At 58.8% G+C, this 16670-nt stretch overlaps 1 protein-coding gene across 7 annotated transcripts in view; it reads right to left on the bottom strand.

Moving 5' to 3' along the window:
- Positions 1 to 452: 452 nt before the first annotated feature.
- Positions 453 to 16670, bottom strand: part of TBC1D16 (TBC1 domain family member 16) — a 76517-nt gene continuing 60299 nt past the window's right edge. For 3 of the 7 annotated variants that reach the window (XM_047759267.1, XM_047759268.1, XM_047759265.1), the window contains 9 exons: positions 15774 to 15926; positions 14673 to 14820; positions 13557 to 13724; positions 12912 to 13060; positions 12156 to 12290; positions 11221 to 11407; positions 9294 to 9482; positions 6738 to 6884; positions 453 to 5742 (listed from right to left, as the gene is read on the bottom strand). In XM_047759267.1, coding sequence (XP_047615223.1) covers positions 5494 to 5742; positions 6738 to 6884; positions 9294 to 9482; positions 11221 to 11407; positions 12156 to 12290; positions 12912 to 13060; positions 13557 to 13724; positions 14673 to 14820; positions 15774 to 15926 — 1525 coding nt within the window. In that variant the 3' untranslated portion in view covers positions 453 to 5493. Of the gene's footprint in view, positions 5743 to 6737; positions 6885 to 9293; positions 9483 to 11220; positions 11408 to 12155; positions 12291 to 12911; positions 13061 to 13556; positions 13725 to 14672; positions 14821 to 15773; positions 15927 to 16670 lie in introns of those variants that run through there. The other 4 variants (XM_047759269.1, XM_047759266.1, XM_047759270.1 and 1 more) reach the window with 3 other exon arrangements.

The following is a 16670-nucleotide window of genomic DNA, read 5'->3' as shown; positions in this document are numbered from 1 at the left end:
GAATTCGTCCTTTAACTCCCACCCCTAACAAGGTCAAATTCAACTCGTTTGCCTCCTTTAAAAGCTCACAAATGCAAGACGCCAGCTTTTCCTGAAATCGGAGCCCTGGCAGCAGAGTCTCAATAAAACACTGTGTGTTGCCAGGCCCTGGGGCCGGTCTCAGGGCCCCCCGTCTCTGGGTTCACGGGGGTGCTTTCCCAGCAGGTCGCTAATTCTCCACCACGGGAGACGAGGCGCTCCTCCCCGCTGCAGGCCAAGCCCCTGTCCCCTCCAGGTGCCTGATGGACCCTGGAGCCCAAGGTCAGGCTTCCCCCAGCAGGGCCTGTCCAGCCACTGGCCTGCCCTCCGGCCCTCCTTGCTCTTCCACGGGGCCCTCTCCCCCTGCACCCGAACCTGCCACATTTTGACCTAACAAACCTCACCAGACCTTCTCTTAGAGGCACCGCAGAGCATACGTTTGTTGTCAGTATGATTTTATTTACTTTGCAGTGGAATCCATGAGAGCCGGAAGCACTGTAGGGACGGTGGCCCCAGGGGTCAGGATGGCCAGACCTGAGCCTGGGGCATGGCCTGACCAGCGGGCAGTTGTATTTAAAAACCCAAACAAAGTAAAATACAGAGAACAAATCGCTTGTCCCTGACATCAGTAATCTCTTGGTGATGGTGGAAATTTCATTAAACTTTCCCTTAAACAACAGAAACCCTGCCCTCTGACGAACTCAAGATGCTGGAGAGACGACCATGTGGCTTGATCTCTTTGAACGTGAAATGTTACCTTCCTACCTAGAAATTCAGCACAATATATTGAAGGGCCAGATTCCTGCAGGCTGTTTGCACACATGCCCTGCCCCCAGAGGGCCAGGGACGCCCCTCTCTGGTCTCTACAGCCTGACCCAGGAGCCCCACACTTGGGTGTGTTTCACAGCCATGGAGGAGACCCTGAGGCCAGGACCACACCCCTGCTGCAGAGCCTGGCACGCTGCACACAGACACATCTTTCAGGATCTTCAAGGTCATGGCTCATGGTTGGTTTTCCTCGTGGAAGGAGTGGGGTGGCATGGGGTGAATTTCATAGAAGAGGCACAGAGCGGTCCCCTCAGTGCGGGATGCGCAGCACGGTGGGCGCATGGGAGGGAGTGGGTTTGCGGACTCCCAGAGCAGGGCGAGCTCTCAGGTAGGGGGGCATGCCGCCTCCCGGCCAAGGCTACAAGGTCAACCTCAGTGGTCTCTTCCCTGAGTGGCAGGTGAGGTCCCTGGGCAACCTTTACCAGGAAAGCCCCCAGGGCGGTCCTGCGAGGTGGGCTGGGCGGGCGGTGCCATTCTCATTCTGCCAGTGACGGAACCTCGGGCTCAGGGCGGGGGAAGGCCATGCACTTGGGAAGGGTCAGAGGCAGGACAAGAGCCAGGTTCGGGACCCCCAGGGAAGTGTCTTCCCACCGTGGAGCACTACCCACCCCTTTTGGGGAATCCCTGTCCTCAGGCGTCACAGCTTGCCAGGAAATGAGCCATTTGGTTTGGGGGCAGTTCCCTCTTAGCCAGGGACGGCTGAGGTCACAATGCTTTCACTCCAAGTGACAGCCTTGCAGAGACGCAGAGCTAATCAGATGCTGGGCTGTCTGGTTCCCCAGCCCTGGACCAGTGCCTCTGCCTCTGGCACAGGCCGCACCCTGCCCGTGTGGGGGGTTTTTCCCTGGGGAATGCCTTCCTCCTCTTTCGTCGGAGGCAGAGAGGCCTCTGGGGGCCTTGGCTGAGCAGACAGACTGGAAGAGCCTCCCTTCCCTGGGTCTGGTGAACCCAGCGGCCTGCACGGAAGGATGGGGGCTTCCGCAGGGCAGTGCTCGGCCGTAAGCCCAACTCTGGGGGCCGCCCCCTCCCCGCTATTCCTCCCAAACGAGAGAGCCGGAGGTCTCCCACGACAGCCCCCCTTCCCTATGTCCAGCCATCAGAGGTCAGAGCTGGGTGACCTCTGCCAGCCAAGGCCCTTGTTTCAGGACCAGTATCTTTATCCTGACCAGCTGCCTGCTCCCAGGCCCTGGATTCAAACCCCTCCATCCTGCCCGATACTTAGCTGATCAGAACAGCACAGCACTGCCCGCTGACGGCATCCAGACTGAGGCTGCCCGTGGAACTGCCTTTCTGGACCGCGATCCTCCTCCTCTGCAGAGGTGGGCTGGAGAGGCGCCCTCAGCCCACCCATCCCCCGCCCCTAATTGGCTCAAGAACCACAATTCCCTTGACTTGTGAGTTCTAAGACTTCCCCGCTGGGACATAAGTCAGAACCTTCTGGAACAGCATACTGCTCCCCTGGGCACCCAGCCGGCCCCCAACTGTACTTTCTCCAGCTCTCGCACCCCCGCCTTCCCAGGTCCGGCTCCGTCCTGCCATCGTCCCCCTTCCCTGGGACGCTGAGCCCCATCCCCCGCTCCAGAGCAGTCAAGCCCCCACCCCCGCTGCCCTTTCCGTGCCAGCACATGTACATCAAAGGTGCCCTCTCTTCCCAGAGGCCCCGACGACATCGTGTAACGTCAGCACAGACGTGCGCGGTGGGGAAACTTTTAAATATGCGTGCACACGCACACCGGCCAATAACACTAAGTGTCATTTTAAAAAAATGGTTTAAATAAGCAGCATCGCCGAGGATGGCCGTGCCGGGCTGATTATCCCGTATTTGCACATTCTGGCGGTGGGAAGGCTAGAAGTCTAATGACTGAATTATCACCCTAATGCCTTTTGCTGGCTGGGAATAATCCTGGGGCAACAGCTGCCGCAGGGTTTTTGGCTGGTTTCCTCTAATTGCATCCAGACTAAGGGAGCCATGCAGGGGTGGGCCTACTCCATCCTCTGGAGCTGGGGGTCCTCCAAGAGCCCACACATTCGGGTCTTTGGCTTTCGAGGTCCTGGCTGCTCCGAGAGGCCTAGATCTCACCGGGGCCCGGCCCAGCCCACAGCGGGAGAGATGGAAGCAGTGAGGGCAGGGGTGGCACTTGGGTCGAGGTCTTGGGGAGCTGTGGGGGTGAGGGGCTGGGGGGCTAGGAAATTCAGAACTCATGCTTTTCACCCCAGACCCTTCACAGTGAGGGATCCGAGGACCCCTCTCCCTCCACCGCACACACAGCAGCCCAAAGGCACAAGGTATGGTAATAAAATGTATAGACCCTCTCCACTGCAGAGGGGGAGGTGGGCGCACTCTCCCCGCTGGGGCATCTCCCGCCCCCTGCAGGGGAAGTCATGCTCCTGGTGAAAGGCGAGTTCCAAAGTGGGGTTATCCAGCCCCGGAACAGTCGCCCGGTTCCTCACCTCTCCCTGAATTCCCAGCCCCTCGCTGGTCACTGCGCAGCTTCTCCTATTGCAGGGAAGGGTCCGTTTCCACATCCCTTGATGCTGAGTTGGGCCATGCGACTTGCTTTGGCCAATGGGATGGCAGCATGGCATCCGCCAAGGCTTTGGAAGGGGCCTGCACGCTTCTGATTCCGTACCTTTGCCTTGGCCGGGATTGGCTTGCAGGAAAGATGCAGGAGGCATGGAGCAAAGCCAAGTCTGGCCTTGACATGTGTGAGCATCCTGCCAGGCACAGAAGCAAGCCCAACCCAGAGCAGAACCGCCCAGCCTGAGCTGCCGATCCACAGACTCATGTGCTGGGTAAGGGTGTGCTGTCCGAGCCCGCCATGTTTGGGGCTATTTGTTATGCAGCATCACTGTGGCAATGGATAACTGGTATGCTGTTCACGGGGATGTGGTCTCTAACAGGAGGGTCAGCATAGTGCCTGGGTAACTCAAGCCATTTTCATAACGGATCAGGAGCCATCTTCCGCATGGAAAGGCGATCCTCTTTCCCCAGAAGCAGAGCAGATGAGAAGTCCACCCCCATCCAGCCTGGCCCCTGTTGCTGGGCTATAATGGTGCTGCTGCTATCTGCGCCTCAAGATCTGGGCACAGATGGGGCAAAGGATGGTCTCCCCAAAAAGCTCCTGGACCTCAGGGCCGGGAACTTGGGAGTACCAGGGTCAGTCTCCTGCCTGCTGGAGAACTTGGCCTTGGCGAAAAGAGAGAAGCTGAGAAGGGAGGAGGCTGATAACTTCCTCTTTCCTGTTGATAAACATCTTTTTAAAGTGGCGCCATCCAGCAGCGTCCACTCTCAGGGAGAAAAGCTGAGAGCAGGAAGAAGCCTCGATGGGGCTGGGTCCCCGCGATGACTCTCGGCACTTCCAGGATTTTTCTCCCCAGAAGGATGTGCAGGAGGACTCGAGGAAGGATGCAGGCTCCTTGCTCCCACCAGTTCAAGAGGCGGCTTCCTGTGCAAATGGCTCCACCCCTTTACACCGGCTGGGGCCCTCCCCGCCCGTTTCTGTCCTCCAGTCCCAGAAGGAGCAACTGAGAAGAATCTTTGGGAGCAGGGAGAGGGCGCTGGGAAGACCAGGTCCCCACACAGAAAGCAGAGGTGCCCTGAGTGATGGCTACAGTACCGTGGCCGCTCTCGTGTCCGACCACATGAGAGGCTGACTTAAGGAAGATCCGCCTTCAGAGCAGACCACAGGCCCTGCAGAGAAGCGGGAGTCTTTCTGGCACTTTCAGGTGCCTTTGTCTGGAGCAGTCAATTAATATACTACCCCTTCCGTCAAACGCTGCAGATTTCCTTCAGAGCATTTTGCGTGCGCGTGCACGTGTGCACACGCGCACACACACACACGCACACATCTTGACCCATCTAGCCCCCAGTTGGTTGCTGTATCTGGTGAGGTTGGCCTTAAACAGTGCCGGACGTAGACACTTCCCAGCTAAGGGAGAGGAATCCAACACTTCAACAGCCCTGCTCTGGCTCGCAGGAAGCAGATTCCTACACACGCCGGGAGGCTAGGATGTTGAAATGGATGGGGTAGAAGCCCCCAGCTCCTCTGCTCTCACACCTCTCTACCCTGAAACCAGTAGGGCTTTTTCCTTTCCTTTTTTCTTTTTTTGCAGATGTCTTCGCATCAGCTTTGCAGCTGTGGCTTGAGAAGCTGTGGAGTGTGTTTGGCTCGCTCAGAGCATGAGGCCTGATGAAGGGGTGTGTCCAGCTTGCAAAGATGTCTCTGGGCCTGGATGGGAACCCCTTGTTCTGGCACAGTGGGTGAACAAGGCCTCTCCTCCCGTCCCCACCTTTCCTGATGCTGGCAACACCTTTCGGTGGCTGATGAAGCTGGAGGAATTCCTCGGATGTGTGGAGATCCATCAAAGGCAGCCAGCCCGTGTCTCCGGGTAGGGTGGCCGTGCATGCTAGTCCCGCTATTGGGGGAGCTGACTTTTCTCTGGGCAGCTGGTGGGTTTTACTTCTGTCACTTCCGGACTCTGATTTTGTCCTTAATATGAAAAGTTTCCCTTCGTGTCACCCACGGGCATTTTCTTTATGTTTCTATCATGCCCATCCCCACCCCCTCCCATGTGCTCAGGACCTGGCTGAGACCCCCTCACCCCTCATCCAGCACAGGGAGCTCAACCTATCTGCAGAAACCCAACCTATCTTCGGAAACTGAAGCCTTCCCGAGGCGTCTTTGGGCCCTTCCTGCCTTCTCTGGGGGGCTTGGGTGAAGGGGTCTCCACGGTGCCCCCGTAGGGGCAGCTCTCCGACCCGGGGTGCTGGCCGGTGCATTCCACAGCAGGCATGTAACCACTGTCCCACATGCCGGAACCACACAGCTTGCACAGGTCGTGCAGGCTGCAGGGGATCCGGGGCAAGAGGCGGAACTGATACAGCAAACTCCTCGCCTGCAAACAGAGAGGATGGATGGTGAGGAGAGGTGGGGAGGGGGTGGGGGGACAGCCAGTAGCCCAAGAGCACGGCAGCAATAGGCACAGGCCATGGGGCTCACCCTGCACTGGGTCAGGGGGAGGGCTCTGCCTGCCTCGTCCTTTTCAATACGGGGCTCACCCTAAGGGCTCTCGGAGCAGTGATCTCACGAGGCTTGAGACAAAGAAAGCTCCCCAATGTCTTCACAGGGACAGTGAACAGTAACAGTGCGGCTAAAAGTAGCACAGGGCTCATCCTGCCCCTCCCTGGCTCAGCCTGACCCCAGGGCTCCACCTCCCTGCAGGGCTCATTTCCACTGCTCTGTATAGGACAGTGACATCTTCAAGCCCTCTTCCTACCCACCCCACCCCTGGCCCCTGGCCCCTGCTCACTGCCCCTGGAGGACACCAGAGAGCTTTAAGAAGCAGTGCCTCCAGCAGGAGAGGCGGCAAAGACCCCCTTTCTTCCATTAACCTTGGATGAGAGTTGGCCACCCTCTCCTCCCAAAGCCTCCTGCTCAATTTCCCGGGCTCTGGGCTGTGAGTGAGGTTGCCTAAAGTGGAGCACCTGTCCAACAACACAGGTACTCTGTTCAGTCCTGGAGGAGAGAGAGGCTCTTGAGTCAGAGCCAGACATGCTGACCACGGGGCCTTGGTGGGAGCTCCCAGGATGGACTGCGGGGGCGGGGCCTGCGTTTCCGGGAGGAGCCTGAGTGGGGGCGAGGCTCGGAAAGTGCAGGGGCAAGGCTCTGCGTGTGGCAGGGCTCTGCATTTGCGCAGGGCGGGGCTTGCGGGGGGGGGGGGGTGCCTCTACGGGGGCGGCGCGATGGAGGTGAAGGGGCAGGACTCTGTATAAGGGCGAGTAGGGCTCTGCATATGTGGAGGGCGGGGCTTGGGGGGGGCGGCGTGATGGAAGTAAAGGGGCAGGACTCTGCACCGGGGAGGGCAGGGCTGCGTGTGGGGGCCACGCTCACCTTCCTGAGAACAAGCTCCCCATTCATGTGCATGGCCAGGTTTCCAAAGTGCAGAAGCATCTGGTCGGTGGCCAGCTGCTGCTCAATGACGTCATCCCCATAGATGGCCACGATGGCCACGCAGATGAAAAGGTGGAAGTAATCCGTCTGGAGGGCAGAGAGTACGTTCAGATGAGGTTCCTGACCAGACCCAGGCCCTGCCTGCAGGTGGAGACTGCGTGCGGAGGCGCAAGGTAAGGGCTCTAGGGTGAGGCCAGTATTAGCACGTACATCCAAAGGCTACTGTGACATGCAATGGGGTGACACTGAGGCTGGCCACCCACGGGCTGCTGTTACCCTTAGGGCAGCCCTCTGGGAGGCTCTCCAGCACAGAGCAAAGAACACACTTCTCAGAAGGCTGGCCCGTGCCCATCCTGGGGTCCTGAGAGATGGTGCATCAGAACATGCTCCAGTGGGTGGTGGAACATGCCAGCAAGAGAGAACCTTCTGGCAGCCACCCACTGATCATTGTCCCCCTGCCTCCAGACCAAATGTCCCAACTCATGCCCCAGAGATGGCTCTTAGGTTTGTCGCAAAGAAAATGGGGAGAAGAGCCTCAGAGCAGAGCATGGTACCTCCCCAGGTGGCCACAGAGCTCCCTCTTTAACCAGCTTTTCTGAGCCCATCAGAAACTCTGCTGCCCTCCTTGGAGGCTGCCTCCCACCGCCTCCCAGCAAGGCCTGGGCCAGAGCAGGAAGCCGGCACTTGGTCCTGATGGGGTATATCCTGTGCGCTCACCGGCCCGGGCACTTCAAGGGCATGCCGCCTTTGAGTCACACTTGCTCCGGGGAGCAGAGGAAGGACAAGGACCACGAGGAAGCCTGTGTTTAGTCTCCCGATGTCGGCTACCCGGCCAGACAGAACCATGTTCCTTCCCCAACAGGGCAGGGCGGAGCCCTGGATGCGGGCAGAGGTTATGGCAGCAAACACCCCATACCTCACCCACTCTGGAGAGACCATCCTCAGAGGGCTGGGCCCCTTCCTCTGAACTAATGGGAAAGGGTCTCCTCGGCAGCTCTCTGAACTGCGGCCAAGGCTGGGGGGTGGGGGAGGGGAGGCAGTGCAGGAGCTCCAGGAAGGTGCATATCCAGCTCCTCTCGGAGAGAACTGTGGGGAGGAAAAGGGGGCGGGGGCACATTCTAAATGGGGCTGGACAGCGGTGTAGGGACCAATCCTGGTTCACTGGACAAGGGCCCAGGGCAGCCCAGCCCCCCAGGGCCAACTAGAGTACAGTACATGGATAAAATAGAGACCTTCTCACTCAGGGGACACTTTAAAAGTTAAAGCAGCTGGTAGTGATCCCCTCCCCGACACAGCTCACACTAATAAACTACCATCAGCCTATCACTACCCGCTTCCAACCTCCTGCCACTAATTGAATCAAGAGGTGGGGCCAAATGTGGCTCAATTTAGCCTGAGAAATGGCCCTGCCTGTTGGGTGATGCTCTGAGTTCACTTGCCACATTAGCCTAAACACAGTGTCACAAGCGTGGCAAATTTGTTGCTGGGAAAACACGCAACCAGGTTTTGCAAAGCGGACACATTTTTGTTTAAATATGACCCATTGTTTTGGACCATCCTTGCCAGCGCTTCCTCGATTCTGTCTTGCAGTCCGCGTCAAGCCCAGCAACTCAGGCAGGAAGCCTGGAAGCGGGAGGTGGGCGAGGACAGACAAGCACAAAGAGAGCCTGTGGCCCCAGCACCTCGCTTCTTCGGGCTGACTTCCATCAGGCATAATGCCCCTGCGACATTAGTAGCGGGGAGCGGTGGTGCACGTTTCCAAGGGCTGCCGGTGTGGCCGTCTCTCTCGGCGAGGTTTGTCTAATCCACGCCACTCCAGCTGCCGCAGGGAGGATGGCGCCGCTTTTGCAGAAAGGGTCCTGGCCACCTCCTGGATGCGCCGATACTCTATTTGTTTTAAGGCCGACAGATTCCGAGAGACTTGCCTGTCCTTTGACATTGCCAGCTTGTTGCTAATGTGGGCGTTAAAGCCGCGTGACAGGGCCAGAGCGGTGCTCTCAGGGGAATTTGTCCAGGAGACACTGATAACGGTGGACGGCGAGTTGAAATCAACAGCACGGGAGGGGATGGCGGGCTGGGCCTGGGCTCTCAGAGGGGCTGATGGGGAAGAGGGATCTCGGGCCCTTTCCCCGAGCTGTCCTGAGGGAGGCAGGCCGGTGGGCCCTGGCTCCGGCTTGTAGGCACCAGCGTTCTGCTCGGGTCCCTGCAATGTCTTTCACATTGATCGGTTGTGACAGGAGCGTGCTCAGCCCCAGAACGTGGTAATGAGCGCAGTCAGTGGGCAATTTGCCTCGATTTCAGTTACTTGGGAGGCGAGTTGCAGGTCGGAGGCAGGCCACGTGGGACTAGAGGGCAGTCGCTACGTGAGGGGTCGACTATGGCTTGTGGGGGTCGGGGGTCGTGGAGGAAGGGGACCGCAGTTACACAGGGATGCAGGATGGTGACTGTTGCTCCAGGGCCTCTGTCCTGGCCCCCAGCCAGCCCTCGGCACCTCACCTGGCTCACCTGGTAGTGGGCCCAGCAGGCCTCCCAGATCCGAAGTGCCTCGGCCTCAGGAAACTCCCGCTTGAAGCACAGCAGGAGCCAGCGGTGGCAGAAGAGCATCTGCAGGCCGTCCTCACCTAGCGAGACCAGATGCTGGTAGAAGCGCGGGTGGGTCAGCCTCAGAAGCTCCCGTAGGTACAGCTGGGGGCGAGGCCAGGAGGAGTTAGACCCCAGCCCCCGGCAGGCCTGCCTGCCGGGTCCAGGAAGCCCACTCCCACGGGGGCCCTTCCTCAGGCCACTGCACCGTCCCCCCCAAGAGAAGCACACGTGCCACACGTGAGGTCTCTATCTGCTACGTGTGTCTGCACCTACTTACTCTGTTCTGTCACTGGAAGCTGACTCACAGCTGTCTTTCGCCCAGATTTCAGACTGTTCTGGAGGCTAGGGTGGCCCAAGACAAGGCAGAGCACAGCACTCTGCTGTGGACCGGGAGACTAGTGGCAGGTCTGAGGCTGGGAGGACCCTTTAGGCCTCGGGCACCACTTGGGGCCATTTCTGACACCCTCCCTTCCTTCCCGGGGTGTCCAGCAGATCGTCCACTGACAAGGCCCCCACCCCACCCCCACTCAACCACCTTCCGCTCTGATCACCAAGATCCATCCTCTTCCAAGCGCTGATTTAGAGCAGGGAGGGGGCGTTTCAGAACCCCAAGAGGCTCAAATCCTGTACTTAAAGCCACCACCCAGTGACGTGGGACAAGATCGAGGCTATTTCTGGCGGCACCCAGCTCAGGCTGCTGACTTCACCAGCGATGTTGTAAAATCAATCTCCAGCAGCTAACGAGTCACGGGGCCATGTGCTGTGCAGCTCGTCAGGGCGAATCGCGTCAGAGCCCGTAATTGCCTCCCCAGGTACCGTGGAAACCTGACATCACAGGGCCAGTGCGGGAGCAGGCAGGCTCAGCTGAGATCACAGCCAGGGGATCCTGTGGCGGGGGCCTGGTGACTCACCGGCCCCTTCCCACACAAGCGGCCCATTGTTCCTACTGGAGACAGCCACCGGGGTGGCAGGGGAACTGACTCTGAGGAGCCTTCCCTACTGGGCAGTTTCTTCACCCAGGGGTCCACAGCAAGGTCAGGTCCATGTGTGCGGCGGAACCCCGCCTTTCCTCATGGACGCCCACCAGCCCTAGCCTGGTGCCCCGCACCTTCCAATCCCCACCTCCCCGCTCCTGGCTCCCTCTCCTCAAATCCTCTGCTGTGTTCTGCTCTCCTGTCCACAGTCTTCGATGGCCCCCACATGGTTGGTTAGACCTGGATGTGTTCCTTGGCCTGGCATTCGAGGCCCCTCCATTCAGCTCTCACCACAATGTATGTGGGCCCCCCACCTGACCGGGGCACCCAGTGTCACTGCCTGGTACATTCTGCTCGGCCAAGCCTTTGCATCCCTGGCAGTGTCCAGGACCAGACCCCTGTGCCTTGGTCCCCGTCTCTATCACCAGGGCTCCTTCCATATCACTCCCTGGCCCCAAGCAACCTCTGCTCACACTGTCAGCTCCCAGGTGGAGCATCTCTCCCAGACGGGAGATCCAAGGCCACGTCCCCGGGGCCAGCAGGGCCCTGACAAATGCTTGGGGCGCACAGGTGCTAGGTAGAGGGAGGCAGGCGCATGCGCATGCGCTCCTGGCCCCATCTTCCCCAGATTTGCCTCCCCACCCCCACCTTCCAGGGCTGTCGGGTCTGGCGGGTGTAGGTTAGGGGAAGCCACAAAGGGAGGGGTGGTGGCTGGGCACAGCCGGCCTGCTGCTCTGGAGGCAGGGGTGTGACGACTACCCACTGCACCTCAGGAGCCCCTCATCATCCATTGGCAAGGCCCACCCTGGCTTTTCTGCCGCTTGCTGACCCACAGCAGCCAGGCTACAGCTATCCCCAAGCCTCACCAGCTGTTTCTCCATGTCCTCATCCCGGGGGGAGCTGACGAAGATCGTGTTCTGCATCAGACCCACAAAGCACCAGAAGGTGTCCGATTCGTCCAGGACCTCGGCCAGGATAGGCGCCACCAGGTCCGACATGCCCTGGGAGTAGCCGATGGCCGGGTTGTACACCGCATAGTTCAGCAGGATCCTCCTGGAGACCAGGGCAGAGAGCAGGGGGGTCAGCCACACTATCGCGCTGTTGTCGGGACCAGTGGAACCCTAGCCTGGAGACCCTGGCTGCCCAGACCCCTGTCCTTCACCTCGATCTCAGAGGAAGGAGGGCGGCTCTGGGGACGGTCTTCAGAGCCTGAGGAAAGGTAATGACCTGCAATTAGGCACACTCACCAGCCCAGCCCTTGAGAGCAGGGGCAGGGGGGACGTGGGTCTGATTTTCTTAATGGTCGACTGCCTTCGACAAAGGGTTGGGCTGGCACGGACTTTTAATGGGCTGCTAATTTTGTGCAATTATTTGCCAGGAGGCAGCAGAATGTCAACGATGCCAGCCTTGGCCCTGTGTGGCTTTATCACCCAGAGGACCACCCAGTGGGAGACAGACACTCAGGGTAGGTGTGAGCTACCACTGGTGTGAGCCATAAAGCCACACTTGGTGGATGCCCGGTGGAGGGGAGGGGCGCTTTGCTGGTACCCTTAGGAGGGGCCTATGGTATGGGGCTTCCCTGGGTCATTAGGACAGAGGACCACTGACGTTGCCTAAAATAGCTAAGGATCCTTTGATTTGGGGGCACTGAACCTGGAAGAAAGACCCCTGGCCCCTGTGGAAGCTGCTGCTGCTGGTCCACTTCCCAGAGGGTCAGCTGACCTGAGGGGTGCGGTGAGGCGCTGGGTGGCAAAGCCCAAGTGAAACCTAGGGGGGATCGTGCTGACCAGGGCCGGGGTACCTCATGCTCTCCACGTTGGGATTGCCTTCGCCTCGAAAGAACTGGTTGCTGCGATCTGTCCGGACCACATCCTTGTCCACGGTGAACTGCACGTTTCGCCAGAACGCTCTGTGCTCTTCCGGGGTCATGGAGAGCCTGGCACGAAGCAGAGCGCCCAGCGTGGGGTCAGCAAGCTTCACGCACCGCTCCAGACCAGCGGGCGCATCCCTCCCAGCCCTGCTCCCGGCTGGGAACTGGGGCCACTGGCAAACCCTCCAGCTCCCACTGGCATGAGGGAGGCCATGCACAAGGCCAGCATGAACTCGGCCTCACCCGTTCCGGCCTCCCCGGGGGAGAGCTGACCACAGCCCCAGGGTCAGTGAGACCCCAAAAGACCTCAGCAGTCCCAGCTCCGGCTTGGCCCCAGAGGCTCCGCTGCCACCCTGGCTTTCAGCGGTGAGATGTCAGTGCCTTGTTAAGTCTGTTGAAAAAGGATTCTAAAACCTTGACATGCGAGCTAAAGAGAGCCAGTCCTGGGGGTCGGGCGCTGGGGTAATGACTGCACTTATCCAGGCCCATCGCTCACGGTCCTGGGAGACCCATTTTCCAGGGAAACTATGGGTCACGGAACATATTATCAATGCTGAATTGCACCTTAAATTGCCTCTCCAAATGGCATTTCCCTCCGCGGCTCGGGGGTGGGTTTCCCTCCGCGGCTCGGGGGGTGGGGGTTTCCCTCCGCGGTTCGAGGGGGTCCCGGCCGGGCGCCGCGGTCACCTCTTCTGCTGGATCTCGGCGTACTCCTTTCTCTTCTGCACCCGCAGCGCCTCCCTCTCCTCCGACGTCGACTCGTGGCTGTAATAACGCAGCAGGAAGGGCCAGACCTCCCCCCGGATTGACACATCAATGCCGCCGAAGAAAATGGCCTGGAGGAAGCGGCAAAAGTTGGGGAGGGGCCAAAGCAGGGCCGCTCAAAGCACCCCCAAATCCCCCGAGATCTGTGTTTTGGTGGCTTTGCTGCGCCTTCTTGACAACTGATGCCTTGATTCAGATCGCTGCAATTTGCACATGTTTGGAAGGGGAAAGTGCCGGCCCCCCATTCCCATACAGGACACAAACCAGGCTCATTTCAATGTCAATGCCCCCCCTGGTGCGGCGCTCAGATTAACCTGTCGTTCTCACGTCAGGGCCTAATCCCGGTTTTGGAATCGCGGCGCGGGCTGCGAGTTCTTCTATACAGGCTGACGCGGGGTCCCCCAAACCCGCTCCGGAGGTTGCTTTTTCATCGCAGCGCCTTTGATTGCTCTATCGGGCGCGTTCACACAGCTCCTCGCACCAGGCCCGGACCCCCCGGAGGCGGCGGGTGGGCGCTATCCCGACCGCCCGACCCGGCTCCCGGCCCCGCCGGCGCGCCGGGCTCACCTGGCGCAGCTTGTACTCCTCCTCCACCTGGCCCAGCGCGTTCAGGTGGCGGAGCCAGGCCGCCACGTCCAGCCTTCGGTACAGGCTCTCCTCGGGGTGCGTCTCAGACGACGGCAGTTTGGGACGCCGGATGGAGAATTGCATGCACGTCTTCTCGTCGGCGACCTGCTGGAGGGGAGGACACCCGGCAAGAGCAGCGTCTCAGACGCACGGCTTACGAAGCCAGCTACGCTCTTCGCAGGATGCCCAAGCCTCCCGCTCTCTTCCGAAAGGAGGGGGACGCCTCTCCCCTGCATACAAGCCCCTAAATGGCAAGTGTAATTAGACGCAATTAAAATGAAAATACCGTCCTCTCGCCGTGGTCCCCCCTCGAGCTCCCGGCTCCTGGCCCACTCCCACCGACAGCCGCCCCCCACTCTCCCTCCACCCCGCAGCAAAGACGGAATTAATGCCTCGGACGGCCAACTTCCCTCTGCCGGGAGGGCCTGCAATAAATTACATGTGATTGGCCACATACAAAGGGATGGCTGTTCTGCGAGCGGGGAGCCCGCCTGTCAGGTTGTCTCCACGGGCAGTCACGGATCCAGGGCAAAACTGCAGCTGACATTTAATTCAAAAATCAAAGGTTGTTCAATGTAGGGGGAAAAAAAAGCCATGCTACTGTAATAAGGGAAGCCAGCAGGAGGCTCTGTGGGAAGGAAGGGAATTTTAAAGTCAGCCCGTTTCTAATAAGCACATACAGTATCTTAAACAGATAATTAAAGAGCTCTTATTACATTTGTATGTAGATTGAGCAAAATATGGCAGGAAGCCTTGTCAAAACATGATTTTTCAAGTGCAGAGTACTGCCGCTACAAGAAGCCTGGGCACATGTTTCAAATCCAAAGTTGCTGCTCTGTTGGCTCTCGGCGACCTCAGGTCACACCCGCAAGACCTGGGACTCCTGGGGAGAGAACCCACGTCCTGCCCCCCCTTGCCCTGGTGGAGGGGCGGGGATCAAGGGGAGGGGTCTTGGCAATTAGGTCTCTCCAGGGACAGGGCCTCCCCACAATTAGGTCTCTCCAGGGACAGGGCCTCCCCACTCAGGGTGCAGTACCCATCCTTCCTCTGGGGTACCTGGTCTTTGAGGTGCGTCTCTGCACAGTATTTCCACTGCTGAAGCACATCAGGCAGCTTGTCCAGGCCACCGTGGTGGAAGTGGAAGACTTTGTACTGGCTCTCCCGGCTGGCAACGACCAGCTGGCCGCTGGTGCAGGCCTCATCGCTGAGCGGCCATTGGAGGCAGGAAAAAAAAGACCCAAGATTATGCAAACACAGGTTTTTATTTTCAAGTATAATCAGACCTCAGAGGCAGGAAACAGAAAGTCCCCCTCGAGTTTGGCTGCTGGCAGGAAGGGGACAGAATTATGCCCCAATATTAGCCATCACCCTCTTTGCTGGAGAGGGCAAGCAACTCTGTCCTACAGAGGCCCTGGGGTTGCACTATCCTCACTCCCAGAAGACCTGCCAGAGCAGCCTTCTGTCCCCAACCCCGCCTGCCAGGCCGGATCCTCCCTTTTCTCTGGGAGACCCCTGACCCCTGATCTGGCAGGTGGATGCCCAGACCTGGATTCAGATTTTGAACCCAGGTGGGGCGGGCACTAAGGGGGGCTCCTCCAGTGGGCTTCCCCATCTGGCACGAACAGCACTCTGGGAGAATCCTCTAGGGAAATTCACGACACATGCCTTAGGGCCACTGCCCGACCTTGGCTGCCCATCCGTGAAAGGTGGGATGTGGCTCTGGATCTGGGAACCCCCAGAGAGACGGGCCTGCTCTTTCTAAGCACTAGTCATTGGCTGGTGCGGTCCTGTGTTTGGGGGACCCTGCCTTTGAGGAAGTGAAATTCAAGATGGCCATTTGGCAGAGCCACAGGGCCTCTGGGTGGGTGACCGGAAGCAGCCTGCAGCTACTCCTTTCTGTTGTCTTCCCCCAAACCAGAGCTCCAAGCAAGAGCTGCTACCATCACCCTGAAGGCAGAGCAAAGAGTTTGGGAGCTGCCCAGACTTGGCTCCCGCGGGACAGCCACAGTGGCGCACTGCTGACGAGACGAATGATGTTGGGAAGCAGAGGTTTGAGAACCCTGGGGCCTTGGACCCAAAGACAGACCTCCCCCTGCACCCCCCGCCCTGGGACACAGCATACAGGCAGCTTCCAGGACGCGGCCAAGAGGGCCTCACCTGAAGAAGAGGCGGAGGGAGCGCATCTGCCCCAGGTCCACACGGAACACGCCACAGATCTGCTCCAGGGCACACGCCCGCTGTGGCTCATCCGACTGCAGGAGGCCGCTGCCGTCGGGGAACTGCAGGTGGGCATCGGTGCTGGACGGGGAGCTGGTGGAGAAAATCACATGAGGACCACAGGGTTCTCTGTTATGCAGCCAAGGGGGAAGGGCAGGAAGAGAGTGGGGAAACTACTGAAATATGTGTGCAGGCTTAAACACACACTTGCAGACGTGCCCGAACACACCAGATGCATAGAGGCTCTCCACGGACACCCATGAATGAATGAATGAATCCTATCACAGGTCACGCCCAATTACACTTTAATGTGGATGGGAAAGCATTTCTGTGGTCAAATTCTGTTCCACCGCAACAGAGGCATTAGGTTGTCATAATGACAGATGAGGTCCTACTGACTGAGTTTGAGCCCTTGCTGTGTGACCTTGGGCAAGTTATCAAGCCTCTCTGAGCCTTTCGTTTCCTCTTTTGCGAAGTGACGATAAAAACAGGGCTTTGTGAAGAATGAACGCTGCATAGTGCTCAGTGCTGGGGACCCTGGTTTTTAGGGCTTACTCGGAAGAGCTGTTTCATGACCGTTGCAGAGAGCATGGGGCTTCCGTTTGAGTTCAAATGGTTCAGTATTTTCCTGAAAACATACGGGTTCCATAAGGAGTTAAATACTATTAACACTAATAGCAAACACTTAGTTGGGCCTGGCCCTGTGATAACCACTTCTCATGTCCTTTTATCACATGTAATAGTCTTCACAGTAATCCTAGGAAATGAGCATGTGCAGATGGGGAACCGATGCTCAGTGAGGTTAAGTACCTTGTCCAAGGTCACACAGCTAGCAGG

The sequence above is a fragment of the Phacochoerus africanus genome, chromosome 14 (assembly GCF_016906955.1).
Source record: "Phacochoerus africanus isolate WHEZ1 chromosome 14, ROS_Pafr_v1, whole genome shotgun sequence".
Taxonomy (NCBI): domain Eukaryota; kingdom Metazoa; phylum Chordata; class Mammalia; order Artiodactyla; family Suidae; genus Phacochoerus; species Phacochoerus africanus.
This window is presented reverse-complemented; position numbering and strand designations above follow the sequence as displayed.